The sequence below is a fragment of the Poecilia reticulata genome, linkage group LG13 (genome assembly GCF_000633615.1).
Source record: "Poecilia reticulata strain Guanapo linkage group LG13, Guppy_female_1.0+MT, whole genome shotgun sequence".
NCBI lineage: Eukaryota > Metazoa > Chordata > Actinopteri > Cyprinodontiformes > Poeciliidae > Poecilia > Poecilia reticulata.
Window position 1 is genome coordinate 26,467,152 of NC_024343.1, and position 25,572 is coordinate 26,492,723.

At 37.9% G+C, this 25,572-nt stretch overlaps 3 protein-coding genes across 14 annotated transcripts in view; all 3 read left to right on the top strand.

Moving 5' to 3' along the window:
- The window catches only part of frya (furry homolog a (Drosophila)), a 54,380-nt gene extending 48,151 nt beyond the window's left edge, over nucleotides 1-6,229 (top strand). For 8 of the 12 annotated variants that reach the window (XM_008426266.2, XM_008426262.2, XM_008426264.2 and 5 more), the window contains 10 exons: nucleotides 322-465; nucleotides 1,298-1,455; nucleotides 1,538-1,745; nucleotides 2,416-2,565; nucleotides 2,658-2,756; nucleotides 2,852-2,932; nucleotides 4,232-4,249; nucleotides 4,401-4,511; nucleotides 4,606-4,811; nucleotides 4,907-6,229. In XM_008426266.2, coding sequence (XP_008424488.1) covers nucleotides 322-465; nucleotides 1,298-1,455; nucleotides 1,538-1,745; nucleotides 2,416-2,565; nucleotides 2,658-2,756; nucleotides 2,852-2,932; nucleotides 4,232-4,249; nucleotides 4,401-4,511; nucleotides 4,606-4,811; nucleotides 4,907-5,165 — 1,434 coding nt within the window. In that variant the 3' untranslated portion in view covers nucleotides 5,166-6,229. Of the gene's footprint in view, nucleotides 1-321; nucleotides 466-1,297; nucleotides 1,456-1,537; nucleotides 1,746-2,415; nucleotides 2,566-2,657; nucleotides 2,757-2,851; nucleotides 2,933-3,147; nucleotides 3,152-4,231; nucleotides 4,250-4,400; nucleotides 4,512-4,605; nucleotides 4,812-4,906 lie in introns of those variants that run through there. The other 4 variants (XM_008426265.2, XM_008426273.2, XM_008426272.2 and 1 more) reach the window with 3 other exon arrangements.
- Nucleotides 6,230-7,064: 835 nt separating this feature from the next.
- brca2 (BRCA2 DNA repair associated) lies at nucleotides 7,065-22,435 on the top strand. The gene is made up of 27 exons (XM_008426276.1): nucleotides 7,065-7,235; nucleotides 7,560-7,658; nucleotides 8,397-8,630; nucleotides 8,737-8,800; nucleotides 8,908-8,960; nucleotides 9,048-9,076; nucleotides 9,196-9,307; nucleotides 9,390-9,445; nucleotides 10,348-10,411; nucleotides 10,578-11,150; nucleotides 11,805-16,487; nucleotides 16,650-16,748; nucleotides 16,830-16,896; nucleotides 16,985-17,436; nucleotides 17,523-17,704; nucleotides 17,793-17,980; nucleotides 18,081-18,251; nucleotides 19,202-19,574; nucleotides 19,650-19,805; nucleotides 19,911-20,058; nucleotides 20,131-20,243; nucleotides 20,326-20,521; nucleotides 20,623-20,789; nucleotides 20,874-21,012; nucleotides 21,107-21,363; nucleotides 21,546-21,674; nucleotides 21,922-22,435. Exons 2-27 carry the CDS (start codon nucleotides 7,604-7,606, stop codon nucleotides 22,276-22,278), a joined length of 9,117 nt encoding a protein of 3,038 aa, XP_008424498.1. The 5' UTR covers nucleotides 7,065-7,235; nucleotides 7,560-7,603; the 3' UTR covers nucleotides 22,279-22,435.
- Nucleotides 22,436-23,200: 765 nt separating this feature from the next.
- Nucleotides 23,201-25,572, top strand: part of n4bp2l2 (NEDD4 binding protein 2-like 2) — a 4,162-nt gene continuing 1,790 nt past the window's right edge. The window contains exons 1-3 of the mRNA XM_008426275.2: nucleotides 23,201-23,350; nucleotides 24,280-25,316; nucleotides 25,397-25,521. Of these exons, the coding sequence (XP_008424497.1) occupies nucleotides 23,342-23,350; nucleotides 24,280-25,316; nucleotides 25,397-25,521 (1,171 nt within the window). The 5' untranslated portion in view covers nucleotides 23,201-23,341. The remainder of the gene's footprint in view (nucleotides 23,351-24,279; nucleotides 25,317-25,396; nucleotides 25,522-25,572) is intronic.

Consider the following 25,572-nt stretch of genomic DNA (forward strand, 5'->3'; position numbering starts at 1 on the left):
AACTGACATTATTTGTAATTGACATACTTTGAAAAGCGTTTATAATGTTTTTTTTGGTACTGGTTATTTATATTATTGTATGTCTAGTAGCAGCTTCAAAATTATTAAAATTTAAAGATATGCTGACTGTGCAATATAAAATTATCTTCATGTGATGTCAAATAAAGTTCTGGAGTAAATTGAGTTTTCTTAGGCTGTGTAAAGTAAAAGAGTGCTGGCAGTTATGTTTATGTAAGGTTCCATTCAAACATTGGCAAAGCGATCAAGAAGGTGGAATATTATCTGTTTTTATTTCACTTCACTGTCCCTGTCTCATTTCAGACCGTCAGCCTTTCTCCGACACCAGAGATCAGCAGCACGGACACCTCCTCTGCCGCTTTTGATACAACCTCAGCAAATTCAACCCCTCTGGGCACCAAAAATCCCAGTTTCGAGGTCCAACTCTCAGAGGACTCGAAGCAGCGGGTGAATAAGGGCTTCAGAGTGTCTGAGATCCTCAGAAACACTAACTCCTACCGCAGTTCCATTCTGGAATTCTTTACTAATTTTGCTAAATAGTTGCTCTACTGTGGAATTGTTTTGTGTAATGTCTTCAGCTTGATATATGCTTTGGGTTTGGTCTCTGTTACATAATTTTGCATGTGTGTGGAGGGGTTTTTCTGTCTTTTCCTGTCTTCAAAAAAGAGCATGAGCTGATTTAAATCAATCAAAGACTTGCATGCATAACAATATTGAACTAAAATCTACAACAATATGCTATTCTCTGGGCAGTGGGCTAGTTTGTGCTTTTATTTATTCATGCCAGAAATTGGTTGAGAGTCTAAAGGGTTTAAAAAGGACATAAATAATCTTTCTTTTGCTTGTGTCTGTTTGAGGCAATGTGTATACCTGCTGCTTCTGTGGGGGTGATGCTGAGGGACAACTAAAAACTCTTGGCATGTGAACTGTCAGGAAAGGTTTACACATTGCCTGTCTGAAAAAAAAAAAGAAAAAAAAAAGAGTGCAGGGCCATAATCATGGCTGTGTTTAAATATTCAATAATTTATTCATCAATTGGCACGATTTATGCATACAAAATTCACAAGATTAAAGAAAACATCAAAAGGAGAGACCATAGGGTCCAGATGAAAGGTTAGTGGATTATTTTTAAATAGGATATGATCTGTTTAATAATGAAGTATAACAAAGGGAATAATAAATAAATGTATGCATGCACTTCAATATTGATTTACACTTTGAACTTAGCTACCATCAGGGTTAGCTAAGAATATGTCCCTCTTTTGTTTTCCAATATGAGGTGTCACAAGAGGATGAAGACAGTAATGTCCACGAGGACGACCTGTCTCTTTCTATCAACGAACTTCCTTCTGAATATCAATGTGGGGTCAGTTTGAGTATGGACGTGGCATATCATGACTACAAGGAAGAGCTGGACCTACACTGCAGCTTACCGAGGTGCCCGATCACAACTTCAGTCAACCATAAATATTCGGTTTGTCCGTAAGATTAACTCAGTTTGCCTCATTTTTGTATTTAGTCTTCCTGAAGAGGAGAAAGATGACATGCTGGAGTCCCGCTCTTCACCGCCGCCGTCGCCCTTCTTCTCTGCCATTCTTGCTGCTTTCCAGCCAACAGCGTGTGACGATGCAGAGGAGGCCTGGCGAAGTCACCTCAACCAGCTCGTCTCGGACTCAGATGGTTCCTGTGCTGTCTACACGTTTCAAGTGTTTTCATCGCTGTTTCAGGTATGATCGTCTCACCATATGGATCGCTTTTATCTTCCATTTTGTATTCAAACAGTTTGGAATTAAGGGGAAAACTTAAAAGTATGTACCCATGTTTATGGTACAGATAAGGAGCTGTACTAGGTGGAAGTTAAAAAAATTACTTATAAATTAAGACGAACTGTTAAAAACAGTGCAGCACAAATGGACATGTGTAGGCAAAATAAGAAATAGATTCTCAAGTGTTTTGGTTTATGAGATTGTAGCTTTTCTTAGACTATTTTAAGTTGTATTAATTTTCAGAAACTGATCAGTCTTTTTGTCTCAAAATCAGCCTGAAGGGTACAATCTTGACCTTCCCAGTGAATGGTCTTCATCACAAAAAAAAAAAAAAAACAGAACACCTTAATATTTCTGTCTGTTTCTCAGAATAATTTTTAAAAATCAAAATAGAGTCTAAATTGTCTCCAGATTAAGGTAATAAATTATCAGGATGATCAACTGTTAAAAAATAAGTGTCCATATCTAGAATAGAGGTCAATCTATAGATAGTTTGTATAACAATCTGCCAAGATCTGTTTACCAGATATTGCATATTTCACTCACAAATGATAATTTTCTTTTTTAATTTTTAGTGAAGAAATTTAATATCTATAATTCTTACAGTCAATATGTTTTTAATGGTTTCCAGAGTATCCAAGCTAAATTTTGTTCCTTGACGTGTGATGCTGTGAGTTACCTTGGTGATGGCTTGAGGGGATTAGGATCAAAGTTTCTCAGATCTTCTGAGATCCTAGCATCTTGCTCCGAGTGCCCAACTCTGTTTATTGATGCTGACACGGTAAGTAGCTCAAAAAGCTTTTTTCAACAATGTACATCTGTTAGATGATTGAAATAAACATATAATAATAAAGAATAATGTATTTTCTGCAGATAATGTCTTATGGATTTCTGGAAAAAATGAAATTCAGCGTCCTAGAGCTTCAAGAGTATCTTGATACTTACAACAACAAAAAAGAGGCAGCTCTCACTGTAAGGAGATAAATTATATTTAACAAAATTCATCTGACCAGTTTCTTGTTATTGTGCTGTTTGAGTCTCAACCACCTTGTCTTTATTGCTTGCAGTGGTTGAACAGCTGTAAGGCCACCTTTCCCAGGACTGCTGGGGTTGCAGTGACATGCCAACCAGTGGAGCATGAAGAAAAAGTAAAACACTTTTATTTCAAGACACTGTCACCATATTAAAAAAAATATAACATTTACACATATTTCCATTGCCCTTTGGCTTACCTCAAGCCCTTAGCTTTTGTTCTCGCAAAAAAGTCAATTTTTGTCCAGAGATATCTGAGAAAACTTGGATTCTGTTCATCTGCTCTTTCATACTGTACTTTCTGCATTACGGTTACTGTGTGCTACTGTAGCTCTGTGAGTGTTACCTCTTTATGTCACTCAGTTTGTTTCAGCCTCAAATCAGTGCATGACACATTGACACTTTTCTGTCACGTACATTGTGATAACTGTCAGCTCTGCTCTGCATGGTTCAGCAAACAACCCATCAATCTTCCATTAATCCATCTGTAAACAAATCAAATCAGAATATTTCACTATTTAAGGCTTAACTTTCCAAAGCATTTCTTGTAATATGAACGTGTTAATTTGTTTGGCTTGTTTCACTTTGTCTAATACTATATGATAACACCCTCCTTCTTTTTATTCTCATTGAACACATACAGTAGCTTGCAAAAGTCATCACACACATTGAACTGTTTGTCCTGTTACAAACACAAATATCTCTATTTTATTTGTAGTTTTGATTTGATAGGTCATGTAGTTTATGCAGTAATTGAGAACTGCGGGGACATTTTTTACAATGTTTTCAAACCTTTTTGAAAGGTCTTAAAACTGGTCCTTGTATTTCTAATCATTCCCATTAGGTCAATACTTTGTAGATAGACTTTTAGCTGGAGTTAAAGCTGCAGGTCCTTCAGTGTATTTCTCTAGCAGTCTTACACTTGCATAGAAGAATGTTACTGTCATTCTTCTATGCAGAGTAGTTCAAATCTATTCAGATTTTCATTTGAATTTAGGTTTAGATGTTAACTAGACAGTTCTAATTAATGAATGTGCCACCACAATCCATAGGAAGGCTGGTATCTTTAGGGGGTGATGCTGTGCTGAAAGAAGCAAGTCAGTGAAAATTTAGACTTAAATTTGCTTCTATTTTAGAAAAATCAAAACCTTGTCCTTTCTCTTCACAACTATGTGCTACTTTATGCTGGTTTACCACAAAATTCCAATAAAATGCATGGACATTTCTGATTGTAACATGACAAAATTCAAAACAGTTCAAAGAATTATTTCGCAAAACACAATTATTCATTTTTCAGAGCATGTTAAACTGTTCAGATACTTTTTGTTCAGTTTCTAACACAAATTTTAAGTGCATGGCCTTGGTTTTCTCTTTTCTTATCTACTTTTCTGCCTTGTAACATGCTTGCTTGGTAGCAAATGGAATCTCTGGCTGTAAGTTTGTAGTGGCTTCTTTTGTTTCTCTGTTTACTTAGAGCTAACGTCCTATTTATTTTCATATCAACTTTATCATAGTTATCTTCTAAAGTCATCATTTGAGAGCTACTGTAAGGTTGTGTTTGATCCAAAACCATTTTCCTTCCAGCAACTGGAGCTCTGCCAAAGACTCTACAAACTCCACTTTCAGTTGCTGCTGCTTTTTCAGTCTTATTGTAAGCTGACTGAGCAGGTCCATGCAATAAACTCGATTCCAGAGGTAGGTCTGTTTCCCTTTTATTGTCTTTTAACGTTCAAATGCACATAAAAATCTAACTTATGTAAAATTATTATTAACCCCTCCCAATTTTTAGCTTACAAATATGTCTAGAGAGCTAAATGAATTGAAGAGCAACCTGAGAACGGCAGCAGCCTCAGTGTCAAATGAGAAGATTTCTACTTTTGACATTCCCTGCCCTGAGACCTTCCTGAGCTCCTCTGAAGCTGCTGTGCAGGCCGTCCTCGAGGGCTTGAAGAACAATGAGTTTTCAAAAGCAATTCTCTACATTCGTGAGTGCAGGTGTGATAAGTAAAACACTCTTTTTGATATTCATTCAGGGAGTATCTTGTGTTATTTTACCCTAATTGCAGAGACATCTGGATGTTTGTTTGCAGAACAACGTGGCCTAATGACATCTTTGGCAGCCACTCTGAGGATGAGATCCAAACATTACTGAACATCTACTTCAGACACCAAACTTTGGGTCAGACGGGAACATTTGCTCTGGTGGGCTCAAAGCAGGATCTGACAGAAATTTCTCTGAAGCTGATGGAACTCAACTGTGAGACCCGGGACATGATCCGACGAGCCCAGGGCTACAAAACCGTTACAGCTTTTCTCCCAGACTCCAGGGTTTCAGGCTCCACTCTCTGATGGCGGTTTGGTGGCGCTCCAAACCTTACTACCTTGCTTGAGGCAGCTGCTGTTGTATCAGATTTTCGCTAGAACTTAGCTCTTTCGCGTAGAATGACCCAAACTTTTGATCCTTCTCTGTCTCTGAGAATCAGAATTTTTTGAAGCCAGATCATTAGACATACAGCAACGTTTTCCAGTTATACAGTTAGCAGTTGTATCAAAATGATCCTTTTCTTGCACAAATAAAAGAATGTCACTAGGCATATATATGCTTCTTAGATGAATAACTGCTCCATTTAGCAAACTGCATACCAAAGTGAAGTTTTTTTTTTATTATTATTTTAATTGTCAAGGGAAAATGTGCAATCCTTTACTGAAGTGGAAGACCTTTTTTGTCTGTTGAAAGAATGTATTGGAAAACACTGTCAGAAGAGGGCAAAGGGATGTGTTGTTGTTTTATTGTGTTGAGTCCTTTGTGTGTGTTTGAGTGTGTTTAAATGTATTGATTGTACACGAGTGCGTGAATTAAATTATGACGACCATCACAGATGGACTTATCGATTCCGATTTGTATGAGTGGTTCATGTTAAAGTACTCTGATATGGTGCAGATCTACTGTAATGTCAAACCTGCAGCTACCAGGTGGTTTATCTGTTACTAAAAATATCTTACTGTACCTTTAACTGAGTAGCTTTTTGCAAATTCCGTTCATTATTTATATTTCAAAGCAAGAGAAAAAAATATAGTATCATCTAGATTTATAGAAAGATATGTTTTGTTTTCTTTGTTATTCCTGCCAAGCTTGCATATTGTATGCACATTAAAACAAATACTATGAAAATATATATGTAGAAATTATTTTGACTGACGATGAATTGTAAATAGAGAAATGAGAACTCTGCTCGTTAGATTGTATTTTTATGAAGGTAAACTCTACGTTGCACGCAAAATGGGTATTTACATATTTATGAAGCTTCCACAATTGCTGTTATAATTTCTGGCCTTGTAAATACTTCTGTCTTGGCAGCATATTATTTTGTTGTGTTCTCTGCTCTTAATAAAACTTAAATTTGTTAACACAGTGTTTTTCTTGTCATTTTTTGAAGAAGAGCATTAAACATTTTGGACTCCACCGGTTGTTTTGTGCCTGACCAGGAAGAGTGCTATGAAAACCCAGAAAAGTAAGAAAACTGAACAAAAGGTGGAGAGTGAGAAATACCAAATAAAGACCTGGCATAACTTGAGAAATGCATCACCCTTTGATTGGTTCATTAAATGTTTTCAAAACTTCCAGGGAATTAACTTGTTGGTCTTGAATTATTACTTTATATGTACCAATATTTGTAGGAGTTTTCAGAGATGCACTAATAAGAATTCTGACTCACTTCAATTTCCAAAGCTTTGACTTGATTTGATACTGACTGATTCTGAAAAGTGTAAGAAATAATAATAATAAATAAAAAACATTAAAAAAATATTTTTGTTAGCATTCCTGTAAATAATTGTTTACAACCAGAGCAGAACAATTGCTGTAAAACTTAATATTTTGAGAAAGGTGCAAGGAAGATGCACAGAATCACTTGAAGAATCCCAGTTCTAGACAAAGTATTTAGATTGTATTTAATAGACAACTGTGTCAGCTCTGAAATCAAAACTTTCAAACAGCATTTTTATTTGTAGTTTAATGGATATTTTGAATATTGGATACTAATAATAATAAGTTCTATTTATAATGCCTTCTGCATCTCAAGGGGCGTTTTCTACCAATATCTTAAATGATGCCCTCCACAATAAAAAAAAAACAACACAAGCTTAAAAGCTAAATATTTTCTATTATATTTGACTTTTTTCCAAATTAAAATCATAGATGGACAGCTTAATTCCGGTCTCTTATTCTGAAGTCAACTTGACTTCCGGAATGCGGCGCGCGAGTTTTGGGTTTTGCTGCGTGACGGTAACAGTTAGCAAACAAGCTGACTGTTAGTGTTGTATTGTTCATCCCTAAGTTTGGCGGACTATTGTCAACACTTACTTTAAAGTTTTCCCGCAACATGAGCGTAAACACTCTAGTACTTAGGAATGAAACGTGTAAGTTTAACTCCAACTCTATTTTTATGGCATAGTTTCATTTTAAATGGTTAGCAGTAACAGCTTGTATGGGACACATTTTTAAGATTCGTAGCTAGGTAAGGCAAGTTTTACTGCAAGAGACGGCTCTTATATGGCTCTATTGGTTTGTCTTAAATATCGTTAATTATCAATCTTCAAGTTATTTTAGTTATAATCGACTACAATCTTTCTGAAAAGCCTTTGAACCCTTAGAAACGTATTCCTCCAGTAAGCCGTGAAAATAGTGTCCCAGTATTTTTCCCCATTTTAAATCTGGGTAACATTGTATTCTTTTCTTCCTAGGTGGTGTGTATAACTAACTCTAGGTGTTGTTCGATTGCTGTGGAATGGATTCATGCATAAAAAACATGTACGATGCATTTAAAGATGAAATCTGGAAAGGTGAGATTTGTCAACTGCTTCATTTTTGAGCATATTATATGTTTTACCTGTGTTCGTGTACAAATAGAGGTGCGTCTTCATAAATAAAAGCAGCATTGAAAAGTTCATTTATTGCAGTAATTTGAACATAAAGGTGAAGCTGAAACGAAAATTGTATATACAGTAATCATTTGAAGCAAGTTCTTTAAACTCTTTCAGTTAATTTTCTTGCCATTCACACAGAAATTTTTTTTTATAAAAGACAAGTTAATTTTTATGCTAAAATGTGTGTCCATACCTAGAAAGAATAATCTGTCAGGACTCATTTTGTATTAGTTACTTATTGTATTGATCAGGGTTATCCCAGGTCACTTTAATAGTGGACTTCATTTCATGTGCATTGTTGGGCCTGGCTTGTTGCATTCTTTTCTTTACAGTTGACCAAATTTTGTTCAGCTGAAAGCCATAATACTCAAAACTAACATAATTGAATGCCTCAACTATCACAATATGCAATATTGAACTTTTTAGTTATTATGCCAAAATAAATGCATTTTTTTAATATGTGACTATACTAAGAGACACTGCCAGGTAGCAGTGTAAGCTCTAAAATATTCTACTTCATCACTGTGCCAAGAATACTTCAGTGTAAATTCTAGTGGCGCAATCACCGCAGTTTGCTTTTTATGACATGCCAAAAAGTCATATGTTGAGACAAAAGGAATGCATTTTTGTTTTGGCCTGTGTTTTATTGTTTAGAGCTGGGACCGTTGGACCCAAACTGGTTTGAGTTACTGACAGCCCAAGCTTCTTTGAATGAAGGAAGTGTTGTCGATAACGATGAGTTGTGCGCCAACCAAGAGGGACATTTCAAGGCTCCTCTGGAGAAGACGGCAACAGAAAGCCAGCTGTTTTCAACCCCTAAAGTTTTCAGACACAGTAGAATTGTGTCACCAGACACTGAGGGTGATCCGTCGTTCACAGCTGCACAGGGTATTCTTTATGGATAAACAATTAAATAATTAAGACTATTCACCTTAGCTTAAATTTTTATGAAGTGAAACACCTAAAAACTACATGTCCCTTTCATTCTTTCTAGAAAAAGAAACATTACCATGGATGCCAACGCAAAGTCCCTGTTTGTTTCAGGTGCCAAAACAGTGGTGAGTAAAACTTAAGATTTATTCCCTTATGCTGTTAATGACTGGGTTTTCTTATTCTCGTCATTATAAAACAGAACTTGACATTGTATATGTTTTGTTTATTTTAGTGTCTCTAATTTAAAATGTGAAGGTGTTCAGCCTCAGAGTGAGGAGAGTTTTGGTAAGCTGAAAATTTATTTAATCTTCATATTTATGATTTGTATAAAAAAAAACGCAATTAGGCACATAACTACATTTATTATTTCAGATCTTCTGGATTCCCCAGAGAAATCCCCTGTAAGTATAGTCGACGTGAAGCTGATTTTCTTTTTTTAACATTAGTGTTATTTTAATCAGATGTAATAAATGGAAGCAAAAACATTTTCTGCCTTAATTTTATCCTCTGAACAAAACAGGCCACCTATGCCAACTACATTTCTGAAAGTCTCGGCGCACAGATCAATCCTGACATTTCTTGGACCAGTTCTTTTAATACACCACCGGCTTTGCCATCTACTCTAATTTTATGTGAGTTGCTGAAACAATTGACTAGTATTATTCTTAAATTATGAATAATTTAACGTTTTGTGGATCTTTTTTTATGTTTCAGCTAAAACTGATGAGAGTCCCTGTCCAGTGAGTGTTATTGCAGACAGAAAAGTTGTTGTGAGTACTCTGCATGGTTCAATTACTTGGTATTACTACTACAATGAGTAGACTGATTAACTGATCAGTTATTGTAAATTGTAATATCATTTAAAAATTGTGTAATTCAATCAACCTTCAGACATTGGTTTGAATTTGGGCAAAGACATGATTGACATGTTACACTTGTGATTTGTGAAACCCTGCTTCTACTTGCTGATCTTTGGGTAACAAAACACAAACATTAATAATTCTGGCAGCTAAAAACTATCATTTATATACCATTTTTTAATATATAGTTCTAAAGGTCTAGTTATCAGACTTTGTAACATGAGTAAATTTAAGAAGGTGAAAAAGACATCTCATAGATCTTAAAATAACATCACACCAAAGTATTTATAAAGCAACAGACAAAAATCTAAAATTTACATTATTAGAAAAAGCCTCTGCAATGGTTGTGTATTACCTTGTTTCATTAGCAAACTTAGACCAGCTCTAAATATTTTATCTTTTAATGTCAACTCAGTTTTCCAAGTCTTCACTAATGCTTAGGCTACGGACGTGACACACTTTGCGCTGCCTATTAGATGTTTATACAGTCAGTTTTATTCATCTTTGAAGTAAATTGATTAAAACAATATGAAATGGACCTTGGAATGAACCTGATACATTGTGCAACCACTTTGAACTAATAATTCTTCAAAGTAGCTTAATCTTTCTGTGTTGCACCACAGGTCCACCTTGATATTAATTTATTTACACATTCTGACATCTTTGAGCTTTGAGAGCCAGGAATGTAAAATCTTGTTTCCCACAACACAAGAAAATTTGACAAATACAGCTGGCTGTTATGTTAACAATACTATATTGGCTTTATATATTGTATTACATACAAATCTGTGTTTTTTCTCTTTCCTTTCAAGTTTGTACGGAAGCTTTTCCCTTCACTTTCGAATTCCTCCCTTAAGACGTCAAGAACATCCCTAGGTAATTACTTTTTTTCCCACCATCTACCCATAAGTAATAAATTATTTTAATAATTTTAGATAAAAATGAATAAATATGGATTGCATAGAGTCTGTTATATTTGTTGTTGCATTGCAGTGTACTTTTCATAATACTAAATATTGTTTGTTTGTGCTGTAATAAATAGGTCCAGTTTTCCCTGTGACTGAAACCTGCTCTGAGTCTCCGTTGAACCAGAGTGAAAGTCATCAACAACAGAAAGTTCCAGATGCTCTGGAAGGAGAAGTCTGTATCGCGGATGCACCTAAAACTTTCTTTGCTAATAGTAGTTCTGCTCTGAGAAAAGTGAAACCTGACAGAGTTAAACGTAAGCAAATAATTCAGACAAATGTAGACGTCTGCAGCCACGAAGACTCCTCAAAATCAGACAGTGCTGCATCCAGTGAAGAGGCATCTGCTGATCTGGAATCTGGGGGTTTGCCTTCAACCCCACTGGTGAAAACTGGAGATACGGCAATCAGCCAGTGGTCTCCTCTAAGTCTATCTGAAATCTCATCTTCTGCTGTGGGAAGCAATATGACACTGCCAGGGCACACTGACTCTGTGCAACCAACCAGGCCATCATCAAAAATTACTGACTCTGGATTAACTCAAAAAAAGAGAAAATTTGTTTACACTATCACAACCACAAAATCGCAAGCTTGTGGCCAAGACTTTGAGCTCCAGACAACAGATCCCTCACTAAAGATTTCAGAGTCTGGTAAGACATTTATTTTCCAAGTTTTATGTAAGAATATGAAGGTTTCTGCATGTGGACTGGTCATCTTGCCTCTCTTTCAAACCTGAAAAGGCATTTTGTGACTTTTCAGGTTGGATTTATTGTTGTCCCCAACATTTTCAGGAACAAAGCAGAACCATCTCCCACATAAAAGTTTTGTAATGAGCATGCATTATTTCATTATTGTGTTGCTTTGACAACTGACAGCTTTAAATAATTTGTTATATTCTTATTAGTCTACTGCAAAGAAATGTGACTGTGTGGCTAAAGTAAAGATACAATTGTGTCTAATGACATTGAACTAAAAAAATGTGCTTAATCATTTACTATAATTCTAGAGTTAACAAGTGGGTGCAATTATCTTTCTCAGAAAGTTATCTTTCTCTGATTTTTAAAAATTGTTTAATGCTCTTAAAAAACCAAATCAAAATAATTCCATATGAAGCCAAAGATTAATAAAATATTTGTACATGGCTACAAAATGGAAAGAGACAAGATGGTTGTGTGTCTATACTAAACTAAGGAACAAATAGTTGAAGAGGCAAATATACTGAGCCATTATAGAAATGTGACCAAAAAATTTCACTCTGTACTATAACTGATTGGTCTTTGTTTTCTTTGTATGCTTTCATTTAGAACAAGAAAACGGCAAGTCATTTGCGAACACCCCAGATAAAGAACAGTGTCAGAGGACTAAAAATCAAAGAAATATTGCAGAGGAAACCATAAATTGCTCTCTTGGAACAAAACTCCAGGATATCGACATGTCACAACTTTGTAGAGATTTTGCACAGGACTTCAGCCAAATGACAGACTTAAAAAGTGCAGAGAACATGCAAAGGAACTTCTCTCCTGCAGTGTGTCTGTCTGCTATGAAACAAGCAAAACAGAACGGAAAGCCAGCTAACTTTCCCAATGACTACAGTTATATCAGTAAAAACAAACGCATCCCTACCAGTAATCAACCATGCTCCATCAGTGAAGTCACTATGATTGACAGCGGATTCCAATCAGGTGTAGCAGACGTCACCCATATGACTTCTTCGTCATTTGGTCTTCCGCTCTTAGAGAACGTTGGCCAAAACCGACCAACCCTGAGCTTCAAAACTGGTATGCATAATTTTCCCTCAACTAATGGAAGTGGAAAGCCAAAATTTGATGTTGAAGTGCCCGTGCAGAGGTCTGGCACAGGTCACGCTCCGGACCATGGAAAGGAGATTGAGTTGCACATGGCGAGCATGTCAACAGAGGAACTATGGGACGGGGAAGAAACTGTTGATCAAAGTAAATGCAGCCAGCCACAAAAAACTCCTGTTTCTCTTCTGCCTGCTGACACATCAGGATTCAAAACCGCCTCAAATAAAGGCATCCACATATCCCTTGAAAACCTGGAGAAAGCAAAGCGTTTTCTTGAAGCGACTGAAGATAAAAAGTCTTCTCTCGATAACAGCACAAAATCCTATCATGGCATCATTTATAAAACTAATTTGATTCCTGAAACAACAACAGATACATCATCTAACGCAAACCCGCCTGCCTGTGCCGGAAAGTCATTTGGAAATGTCAGTTCTCAATTAACAGCCTCGGAAAAAGCCGATGTGACGGAACTTTGCACACTCTTGGAAGAGTCAGACAGCCAATTTGAGTTCACACAGTTCAGATTTGCAAAAAAACTACCAAATCATCAAGATAATCACAATACGCCACAAAAAGAAGACAAGGATCTTGACCCTGCTCTTCTTGCAGATATAGACTTTGACGACAGCTTTAGTTCCGAAGGTGGAAAGCAGTCCACAGTCATGATGAATGACAAAGTGGCCTCAGTTTTAGAAAACAGGTCACATGGAGAAACGGCAAAAGCCATAAATCAGTGCATGGGAATGTCAGATTTGCTGAAAAGGGAAACTCCGCTCATTCTTCCTGGGGCTGAGGATACTGAAGCTAGATATCTGGAGAACAACAAGGTTTTGATCCATAGTGAGGCATTTAAGACAGCAGGTGGAAATGTTTTGCATGTCTCTAAAAAGTGTCTGAACAAAGCCAAGGCTTTGTTTGCAGATCTGGAGAGAAACTTGACAGATCTGAAACCTTCTGATAAGCAGAACGGGGAAAATGCTGCCATAACAGAACAGAAATGTAACCGGGATTCTGACACGTTCAGAAAGGACTCGGAAAGAAAGAAGGAAAACTGGGATGTCGGAAGCAAAGTTGAGAATTGCTTTTCCAAATTAGAAGGGGTTGTCTGCTCAAATAACAATGTTAGAAATGGGAACGACACCAAAAGTGTGAAAAATAATGGAATTGACACAATAATCTGTGAAAATGGATTCAGAAAGGCCAGTGGGAAAGGAATCTCCATTTCAGCTAACTACATGCAAGAGGCAGATGCATTTTTCAAAGACTGTCATGTAATGGAGCACAAAGAAGGTAAGAAAAGCTTTTCTAACTTCAAAAGCCCTCAGGTCAGCATTTCTAAGAAGAGTGTCACTGGATGCACTACACTTGAAAATATAAATACAGCAGTGGTTTCGCATCACACAAAAGGACTACGTCTGAATGAAGTGGAAAGAAATGGCAAGTTTACAGCAGCTTTGAAAAATGAAGACGGAAAATCTTTTCCGACTTCAAAGCCGTTTGCTATGCTTCACCCATCAAAGAGCACGGATTCGTCTGCTTTTGAAGAGCTGTGCACAGGTGATGGGTTTTGTACAGCTGCTGGGAAGAACATTAGTGTGTCGTCTGCTGCGATGAAGAAGGCTGAATCTCTTTTGAATCAGATTCACGCACCCGAGGAGATAAACAAAGAAGCTAATGAAAAAGAAAAGGCTTCAAAAACAAAATGCCTTGGTGATAAGATTTCGAGCGTAGATACTGGTGGTTTCCAAGCTGTTAATGGAAAAAAATGCGCAATTTCATCAGCACCTTTAAAGAAGGCAACTCTGCTAAGAGAATCTGAAAAATCAGAGGATGAAATTTGTATTTCCTCTCAGCAATCAAGTCCCGAGATACCAGTTATCCCTGTTACTAATCACTGGAGTGGTGGTTTTTCTGCAGCCAGTGGTAAGTCTGTTGTCTTGTCCTCTGTGGCTTTGGAGAAGGCTCAGACAGTGTTCAGTGACATCAGTTTGAACATGGATAAGGTGGCCGAATCTGCTCCATTTAAAAAGGATAAGAAACATCAAACGGAACCTGAAAAAATATGTTCCGGTTTCACAACTGCAGGAGGAGCAAACGACCAAATGTCACAGGAAAAATTTAATGATTTGGTTTTAGCCAAAGCAGTGCAAGAGGAAGAGGCTCTCTCCGCCGACGGCGTTCTGGAAAGCAACAATGCAATGTGGGAGAGTGCGGGAAGCAAGAAGGAAAATGAAACACCTTATGCAGATCAAAGGTTTAGAACAAACACACCTGTAGAGGCTGTGAAAGGATGCTTCAGGGATACAGATAAACAAGAGAAACACAAAGAGAACCCTTTACCACAAGCAAGCTGTGGATTTAAGACAGCCAGTGGGAAAAAAGTTGAAGTTTCATCTGAAGCTCTGAAGAAAGCAGAAAACGTGTTAGGTGACTGTGTAGGAGTCATGGATACAGTGAATGCAGCACTGCCAGAATCCAAGGCTATTGATCTTCCGGTCAGAAATGATGGATTTCGATCTGCCAGCGGTAAACCTGTAGCATTTTCATTAGAGGCCCTTCAAAAGGCAAAATCTCTCTTCAGTGACATCGGTTTCGGAGCAGAGGACCCAGATGCTACACAAATGAGGAAAAGTTGCAAGAACCAAGGCGGTAGCAACAATACAGAGAAAATGTCTTATGGTTTCACAACTGCAAGAGGGGAAAAAATTGATGTGTTGCAGAAAAATCTTCAGAAGGCAAAAGTACTTTTCAAAGAACTTGATGATCAGGTTTTAAGCAAAGCGGCACAGGAGGAAGATGCTTTCTTTGCAGGCTGTGATATGGACATTAATAAGGAAATGTTGGAAAATGACTTAAAAGGAAAAGTACATATGCAGAGAAGCAGAAAGGCAAGTCTTGCAAAATGTTACACGGATGACGAGAAGAGGGTAAGCATTTCTATCCCTGAGTGCTCCAGGGATGCAAACAAACAAGTGGAACAAAGAGAAAACATTTTACCGCAAGCAAGCCGTGGATTTCAAACAGCCAGTGGGAAAAGAGTCGATGTTTCATCTGAAGCCCGAAAGAAAGCAGAAACCTTGTTTAGCGAGTTTGAAGAAATTCAGGATAAAACAAATGCAATGTCATCACAATCCAAGTCTTCCGCTCTTTCACTCAGAAACTGTGGGTTTTATTCTGCCAGCGGTAAACCAATGGCACCTTCCACTGAGGCTGTTCAAAAGGCAAAATCCCTCTTTGGTGACATCACTTTCAGTACGGAGGACTCAGATTTTTCACAGACAGTAAAAGCTGATGGGAAACAAGACAGTCAAAGCAAAACTGAGAAAATATGTTGTGGTTTTACAACCGCAAAGGGAGAAAAAGTTGACGTGTCGCAGAAAAATCTTCAAAGGGCAAAATTCCTCTTTAAAGAAGTTGATGACTTAGATTTAACAAAAGCAATGCAAGATGCAGACCATTTTTTTAACCAAGAGGAAGGTTGGACTATGGACAGTAACAGTGAAAAATCATCAGAACAAACTAAAACGGCACCCGTTAATGAAAGTGGCAGCATAAAGGGAAACATGTCCGAACTCAGAACAAATACCAGCAGTATTTGTGAAGAGCCTGGAAACGGTTCCATCAAAGCAAAGCAGAATGATGGTGGATTTCAAACGGCAAGTGGGAAAACGGTTGCTGTTTCAGCTGAAGCTCTGTCGAGAGCAAAATTTCTGCTGAGTGAAAACAAAGCAGATGAGGAGAGCACTTGTGTTTTTGCTGCAAGTGGTAAACCATTTTCACATGAGGCCTTACACAAAGCAATGACTAGCACTGGAGGGAAGTCATTACCTTCAGCAGCAGACAGCCAAAGTGACGACCACATAGAAGAAAAGTCACACTTCTCAATTTGCGATTTAAATACTAAAAGCAGCAACCAGATATCTGACATAATGCAAAAAAATAAAACTTCAGACCCAAAATGTCAGTCGCTAAACCTCGCTGGCTGTACAGAAACACAGCACAAGTTTCTTGCCCAGGAAGCTTTAGATTGCACAAAAGCCTTATTAGAAGATGACGTTCTAGTTGGTCAAAGTCTATTGATGACTTCAGAAAATTTGCAATTGCTAGATGACCAACAATTAAACGAAAAATCAGCTGAAGAGGACAAAGGGAGGAAAAGGAGAAGTGCAGAAGATCTCACTGGTAAGTATTCCACCTTAAATGGTTCAATAAATAAATACTGTTGTTATTAAATATAAATTCCAGTTTGTAGTTTATTAAATTTGAGGACTTTTGGTAAAATCTTTTGAACTGTTGCCTTGTTGTGTAAAAGCTAAGATGGTTCTCTTAACTGTTGTAATGTAGCTCAGCCACCTTCTAAAAGAAGGTTACTGGAAGAATTTGACAGAACCGCTAATAATCCACGAGGTTCAGGACTCCACCCAGTGAAAAGTGGCCCAAATGGTAAAACACTCGTACTTCTGTTGCTTGTCTAAAACTGAATATTTTCTAAAATTTAAATGATATTTTTTCTGTTTCATCAAGGGATAATGGACAGGGGTGTTTTCAGGTATGGCGTCTTTCTTCATCCAAATATTACAAAGCCAAACAGGTAAGTTATTTCAGTTGCTGGAAATTCTGTTTTCCAAAAGAATGATAGATTTTACCATCCTCTTGTGATGTATTGTTATTTTCTACAGGGATGCAAAAAGCTTTGTGGACACAAGATTACAAAGGACAATACAAATGCCGCATTCTGAACATGGAGATGGCCAATCTGCAGCCTGCAGGATGCCGACATTTGTCCCACCGTTTTTCAAAAACGCAAAGAGAGATGCACTCAATAAACCAGAGGCCAGAGATCGCAAAAAAGTGCCTGCGTTTGTTCCACCGTTCAAAAAACAAAGGGTTGTCCAGCAAGATGGCTCCCCTAAACAACAGGAGGACAATAAGCAGCATCACTCTTTATGTTTGGAGACCAACAGCAAAACAGATGCAGCACTTACTAAAACCACCCAAACCTGTGAAGAAGTTGTCACTTTAGTCAACACTTCAAACACTAAGGCGATTAATCAAAATGTTCCTCTAAAGGTGGGATCTGTAAGCTCTATTGAAATGCTACGTGTGGATGACAAGCTTTCTGGAAGCCAAGGTAGAGTGATATTTTTAATGTAAATCTACTTAAAAGGCCCCAGATTTCCTGTATAATATTGGTAGAATAATGAAATCTATTAACAGACAGGACTGAGAACATTGAACTTGCCCGGGACATGCAGGACATGAGGATAAGGAAAAAGAAGCGGCAGACCATTCGACCGCTGCCTGGAAGCTTATTTCTGACAAAAAACGCAGGAGTGGCGAGAATCCCATTAAAAGCTGCGGTCAATGGAAATATCCCAGCAAGATACTCAGCCCAAAAGGCAAGGCCACAACGCAGACATCTTCATCTTCTCTAACTCATGTTGTTTCCAGCCAGCAGCACTTCATTTAAATGTTGTTCTGTTTCAGCTGTATGAATGTGGAGTCCATAAGTATGTTCCAGAGATCACCGGTGAGAACGCTGAATCGTTTCGCTTCAATTTGCTGCAATTCGTCAAACAAGAAGCGTTAGCCGAAGGAGGTGGTGTTCAACTCGCTGACGGAGGCTGGTTGATCCCCAGTGATGACTGGACAGCAGGAAAAGAAGAATTCTATAGGTTCTAATGAAATCCCCTGGTTTTAGACTAATTATCACATTGGGCACAGCCTCCTCTCTTTGGTCACTTCTTGCTTAATATGCTAAACTGTTTTCCACAGAGCATTATGTGACACTTGTGGCGTGGATCCCAAACTGATCAGTGAGCAGTGGGTGTACAATTACTACAGGTGGATTGTGTGGAAGCAGGCCTCCATGGAGAAATCATTTCCAGAAACAATGGGCAGCCTTTGCCTGACCCCGGAGCAGGTTCTCCTCCAGCTTAAGTACAGGTACACATGGGTTACCGATGTTACACACATTTACAGCTGGAATGTTGTGATTATTTAATCACAATTACTTTAGCAATAAGCTAAACATCACTTTGTTAAACATTAGTTTGTCAGTTAATATAAATTAATGATTCCTTATTAAAATGTGAAAATAAAGCATCATAAATATTCATTTTCTTTTGGAAAAAGTAAAACTCTTAGTCTTGTTTTTTGTAATAATTTCAGTCTGTTGGCAAAACATTAATATAAAATTTATCTGATTATTACATTTTTAATTTAATAGTAAAATAACATTTCAGAAAATGCTTATTTGAGTACACAAAGGTGATGTTGGTGCCTTTAGATATTTTGCTTTGAACTTGCAAAAATATAATACAAAAAGTAGGAAAAATGTTTACATAAAATAAATATTTGAATTTCTAAAATAAATAAGTGGTTTTTCTAAGTTTATTTTTCTTTAAATTGTATACTTTTATCTTTGGTTTGAGACTTCACAATATTTAGCAATTCTTGAGTGTCTTTGAGCAGCTGACATAACTTGGAGATATAATGCATTTTTATGTAAAGAAGTGCAGCTATTAAACTGCTTTTTTGGTCTATAGAGTAGGACTTTTAAAATGCACCTTTATTTCTTAAACTGGATCTGCTTTAAATGTCTGATAAATAATAGAAACTTATTCTATGTGGACTTTTTACTCAAACTTTTGCCATTTCTTTTTTATTATTGTGCAATTCAAAAAATGTATGATATATGTTCATTCAGATGCTAAAAAAAATTATGAATCATAGGTCAGCTTAATTTTTGTGCTAGAATTTAGTTTGAAAAATCATTGTGAGTCTAGAGAAGCATGGGAATTTTGAACTGAAAATCATATAAACACCTTGCATAATAAAGCTTGAAAAACAAACATTGAGAAATCTCCTGATAAATAATTTTCTTTTATTTCTAGATATGACGTAGAGGTGGACCACAGCCGCAGACCAGCTTTGAGGAAGATCATGGAAAGAGATGATACGCCAGCCAAAACTCTTGTTCTCTGTGTCTGTGAGATCATTTCTAAAGGTCAGCTCCTACATGCACAGAGCTGCAGCGACACCAAGATGTCACAAACTGCTGAAACCAAGGTGGAAACTCCAGCTGCGGTCGTGCGGCTTACAGATGGCTGGTATGCCATCAAAGCTCAGCTGGATGAGCCATTGACCGCAATGCTTCACAAAGGTCGGCTTGCTGTTGGTGGCAAATTGATAATCCATGGAGCGCAACTGATGGGATCACAAGATGGCTGCTCCCCTTTGGAGGCACCGGATTCCTTAATGTTGAAGGTACTTAAATAACCCAGAGTAGAGTTTTTATTATGTTGTCCACACTGAAATACATAACATGTCGTTTTTATTTAGATATGTGCCAATAGCACCAGGCGTGCACGGTGGGATGCTAAGATGGGATTTCACACAGACCCACGACCATTTCTGCTTCCAATCTCCTGCCTGTATAGTAATGGGGGGCCAGTAGGATGTGTTGACATCTTCATACTGAGAAGCTATCCCATGCAGGTGTGTAGAGGAAAACCTATTTGTATTTTTTCACTCATATTTGTGGATGCTCCATTACTATTTGTCCTGCTGACTGTATGTTTTTTTTTTTTTTTTTTTTTTCAGTGGATGGAGAGGAAATCGGACGGAGGTGTTGTGTTTAGGTCCGTTCGGGCAGAAGAGAAGGAGGCGAGACAATTCAACAGCCACAAACAGAAAGCAGTAGAGTTGCTGTTTGCCAAGGTTCAAGCTGAATTTGAAAAAGAAGAAGAAGGTAGATGCTCTAAATTACACTTTTAATAGGAAATTTAAATGCGGAGATGCTTTAACGTGTTGTCATGTTCAGGGAGTATCAAACGTCAGCGCAGAAGGCAAACGGTTGGCAAGCAGGATATTGGGAACTTGCAGGAAGGAGAAGACTTGTATGAAGCAGTTGGAGATGACCCTGCTTACCTGGAGGTAATGTGAAATTATCTTCAAATGTTTAAGTTTGCTTCCCTTGTGACCATTTCTAACAAACTTGCCTATATTTGTGTCTTAGTCTCATTTAAGTGAACAACAGCTGGAGACTCTTCAGGCCTACAGGCGCTCACTGATGGAGAAGAAGCAGGCTGAGCTACAGGACAGATATCGGCGTGCTCTGGATGCAGAGGACAATGAAATGAGTTGTCCGAAAAGAGACGTAACACCTGTATGGAGACTTTGCATCGCTGACTCAATGACTCAGTCCAGCTGCGGTCTGTCTTGTTGTGGCGTTTTCTATTTTATCTGTGTCACTTTAACTTATTCGTCCTAGTGTGTAAATGTCCTCTTTTTTCTTTTTCTTTGCATTTTGTAGTTTATCAGTTAAACCTTTGGCGGCCTTCTTCAGACCTCCAGTCTTTGCTGAAGGAAGGTCGTCGATTCAAAGTGTATAACCTTGTTGCCTCTGATGGAAAGAAACGTAGCAGCGTTGAAACTGTTCAGCTGACCGGGACAAAGAAGACACAGTTCCAGGAACTTCAGGTGTTGTATTACACAAAAGACCATCTTTAACTTATAACTGATAAAGGAAATATTTTCAATGACTTGACTAAATTTTTCACTCAGGCGTCCCAAGAATGGGTGTTCTCGCATTTTCGGCAAAGAATCTCCACAGACTTTGTCGATCTTCAGAATGAGGAATTCAAGCCTCTGTGTGGAGAAGTTGATCTCACAGGTTTAGTCGTCAGTGTTGTCGATCAACAGGGTAAGCACTTGTGTGTGTCTTTTTTTTTTTTTTTTCCTTCTTTTGCTCTTAGTTATATTGTTGACTATATGTTGATCTGCATATTGGTACACAGGTTCCTCTCCTGCATTTTATTTGGTTGATGGGAAAAAGAATTTTGTGAAAGTGCGCTGCTTCAACAGCTTGTCTCAGGCCGGCCTTGAAGACATAGTGAAACCACGTGTCCTTTTGGCACTGAGCAACCTGCAGCTCAGAGGCCAGTCTATACACCCCACTCCGGTTCTGTATGCTGGGGATCTGACTGCCTTCTCTACAAACCCGAAGGAGATTCATCTACAGGAATCCCTCGACCAACTCAAAAACGTGGTACAGGTACAGTGCTGGAAACTGAAAGTCTCCTCTGAGGCTGACATGCTTTACAAACTGTTTTCTGTTTCTGTATACTTTCTTGCATCCAAATCACACATAACATCTATTAATCTTTCTCAGTTTTATTTTCATCACGTTGGTCAAAGTACCAAGTTGCTTTAATGTTGCTGTTTGTGTTGTTTTAGGGTCAGGACAACTTCTTTTTGACTGCTGAGGAAAAGCTCGCCCATTTAATCAAATCTGATGGATCCTGCTCTTCATCCTTGCAACCTCAAACGCCAGTCGCTGCAAGAAGACAAGACTCGAAGACAAATGTGAGTTGATATCGTGCCTTGCTAAAGTATTCATCCATTCCTTTGTAAAAATGTTTTAAATTATTCATTGTTTTTGCTTTAATGTCAGAGTTTAGCTTTGTTGTGCTGGTCTGACTCATTAAATACACAGACATTTGTGTTTGTATCCCTCAGAAAATGTAACTAGATGAAGGAGTAGATGAAGGCTCTGTATATTTGTTCTAACCACTTGATACCTAATGAGAGCTGAAAACATCTTTTCATGCAGGTGGCCTTTCTGAAACCAATCAAAAGCCTCGGATCGTTTACACCTGTCAGCAGTAACCTTCCTGCTGCAACATCTTCAACAGAAAAAGACCCCAAAAGTTTGAAAAGAAAAAGAGCTTTGGATTATCTTTCTCGCATCCCGTCGCCACCACCCATCTCCTCCCTGAGCTCAGTGGTGTCTCCTTGTGTAAATAAAACATTCAACCCTCCTCGAAGGTCTGGGCCTCCTAGCACTTTAAAGCCTGTACAGCCTGCTGCACCAAAAGCAACTGATTCTGTGGTGGAGGATGAATGGGTGAACGATGAGGAACTGGCTATGATTGATACTCAGGCGTTGCATGTTGGCAATTTATTTTAGGATTTTATATATATATATATATACACAACAAAACTGTACAAAGAAATAAACGTAAAAACTTAAAGTTGCTTTAAATCTCGTGGTTGAATTTGTCATGTCCTTAAAACATATTAAAGTAGTGAAATTGCTCTTCACATTAAAAGTCATCGCTTCTGCACTTGTCTCTTTAATTGACTCTTGCTTGAACTATAAGTTTAATCGTTTAGTTCTTGGAATCTGAAATGCAGACCGGGCTGCTCCTTTTTGATATATACATTGTCTAGCTATTACAACTTTGAAATCCAATATGAACTTGCATGTAAAATTTAGTAGCAGACACTGTTGGAGTGTATTTGCACTTCTGTATCTAATTTTTTTAAAACCGTCATTACTGTATTACTAATTACAAAGTTTTGTTGAGTGGTTTTGATGCCAATGCCTTTCAGAAATAGTCTTCTATAACATGTGATATTACTATACTTAGAAAAACTCATTATACCTCTGTGATAATGATTGATTTGCAGCACTGTAATATGTGGCATAAAAATCTGGCCATTGCTTCATCAAAGGAAAATTTGTTTTAAAATTGAAGGACAAAAAAGTCTCAAAACTTTTATGACTCGTGCTGCAATAATAATATGATCAGATCAGCCAAACTATCACCTCTAACAATGACCACACCCTGAATCATAAATGCAGACTTGCATCAAGTTGAAGGTAGTTTTCCACAGTTAAATACAATTGAATTGAGAAATGCTTTTACACATAAGTCTATTTCGAAACTAAATATGGAATACTAACTAGGTTGCCGGTCTGCTCATCTTACAATATGTACTTTTTAAATCTTGCGAATTTTAAAAGTACATATTGGAATTCTAAACACTAGAATTCCAAGAAAGTAAACTTTGATTCGTCATAGCATCAAGCCAACCTCTACATCAGTCCTGCTGGGGGCGCTCACGAAAACGTTGACTGGAAAACGAAAGAATAACGTCACTTCCGTAAACACAAAATAGGACAAGGGAAATGTTGAAAGCGGGAGCCAACTGCCTTGTTAAACTTTGGCAATATTTACGCGTTCTGAATGTGTAAGGTAAGCAAGCCTTAAATCAAAATTTGTCTAAGTATAGATGTAAAGGCAATGGTTTCAGTTCAATTCCCCGTTCGTCCATTGTGTTACCTCGTGTTCCACTGCTTTAGCTAATGAGTTACTGCTAGTTTCGATGTCAGACAGTTTTTTTTTTTTTCTTATGGCCATTTGAGTAAATATGTTTAGGCATGAATACATTCTAGATAAAAACTATACTATCATGTCGTCCAGGTAAGATGTTTTTTTGTGGGTGTGTTGGCGGGAGTAAGTAACTACACACGTGCACAACATTGTTGGTATTCTCGAAAGAGACCACACAACGAGGAACAAAATATTAAGTTTCAGGTACCATCACTTTTGTCCAGGTTTGTTTATTAATTTGTTTATTTTAAATGACTACGTTGAACCACAATTCAAAATCAATGTGTGATTTTCATTGGTTAATTTTCAGTAAATTTTTACTTATTACTTTCGTCAAATTCAAGTTATTCCATTGCCCCAGAGAAAATCTATGAAGTTTAGTCAACAGCAAGGTAAGAGGGGCCACACACAAAGACGTAGATGAGCTTAAAGCAACTATTTAAGTAACCTGGGCTTTCTTAAAAAAGCCAGATTTCTCACCTCCCATGTCACGCTTTTAAATCACATACTGAGTACATGGACATCCTGTCATTAAGGTGACATTTCTGTAATATAAATCCTTTATTATTGTTCTTGCGTCTAGCTATAAATATGAGAAAGTGAATTCTGAATTTTCATTAGCATAATTTAATAGTGATTAGCACATACCCATCAAAATATGCATTTAGAATATAGGTCTCTGCAAATAATTTATACAATTAAATAAATGTCACTATTTGATTTGAAATGTATGAACTTTTGGATGGTGATCTAAGTCAGTAAAATGCACCTGTATTTAAAATGTTTTGTAGATGTCTCAACCTAACCCGTCCTCCACAAGCTTCAAACTCTCTGAAGATGCTTCCAAGGGAGGAAGTACTAAAAAGTCTGAAGATGACTCTAATGATAAAAGTTCTGAATTGGAGAGCAGTGATCCTGACAGATGTTTAAGAGAAAAGGTGTTGAAGGAGGTAGGGCTCACCAGCACTGCCTTCATTGGTCCTGCATTTCCTCCACAAGCGATCTCCGCCAAGCCTGACATTGAAGACTCATTGAGTATGTTTTACAAAGAGCTTGAGAAGATCGATACACCAGATCAATCGTATCGGATTAGTGATACTCAAGAGAAAGAAGATGTTCAGCCCAACCTCAACCTGCCTGAACAACCTACCAGCAAACACTCTCAGGATATACCTGATGGGAAAATGGTTTCTACCTCAAGTTTTATGGGAATAAACAGTTACCAGAGCAACAGTGGACCAACTAAGTCCTCCTGGGATCACTGGTATCAAAATGAGCCATACCAGCTCAAAAGGCCAAGGCCAGTGAGTAACCAGTGGGATTATCCTCCATCACCTAACAGGCCACCTGATCTAAGATTTCACAGGCCACCTTTCCCTCACCATTCACACCAGTCCGCCTACTCAAATCCACAAAACACTCCAGCCCCTATCCAAGTCAACCAAAGCAGCTCAAGAATGATGAACCATCATCACAAGGATTTTCATCCTCCACCATTTTCAAATCGTCCACCTCCAAACGTGTTCATCCCTCCTGCTCCTCCTCAGGGCCGTCATGAACCCCCCCCGCAGAACTTTGGATGGAATGAGCAGAGTTTTTATGACACGGATCTGAATGACGTACCTGTCAGGTGGTCTGGGGAACAAAGAGAAGAATGGCAGCGCTGCGATGACGATTACGACAGGCCTCCGAGGTTTATGTCAGAAAATGAGCCATGGGAACATCAGCGTGACTACCGACCCTACGAAGAGAGGTGTGAATATCAGTCTGATTTGGTGCTGATCTTGATGAGAGGATTACCAGGATCTGGGAAAACCACACTAGCCAGGTACACTTATGAGCAACCGAACTTGCTTTCTGGTATTCGTATTGTATTTGTTTTTCATTTGTATGAACAACATCTTTCAGAGATCTGCTCTCCTCTGGCCCAAGTGGAATAATTCTCAGCACGGACGATTACTTTGCTCAAAAAGAAGGTTACCACTATGATCCAGGCCTTCTAGGGGCGGCACATGAATGGAATCAAAGCAGAGGTGAGGTCTCAGTAAATTCATGTTCAGACTCAGAGAATTATGGATTAAATA

Excerpts from the sequence above, each read along its gene's own strand:
- brca2 (XM_008426276.1), top strand. The coding sequence starts at position 7,604 with ATGGATTCATGCATAAAAAACATGTACGATGCATTTAAAGATGAAATC. Across the intron at positions 18,252-19,201 it reads CTCCTCCAGCTTAAGTACAG|ATATGACGTAGAGGTGGACC; the intron begins GTACACATGGGT and ends TTTTATTTCTAG. Across the intron at positions 21,364-21,545 it reads AACTCAAAAACGTGGTACAG|GGTCAGGACAACTTCTTTTT; the intron begins GTACAGTGCTGG and ends GTGTTGTTTTAG.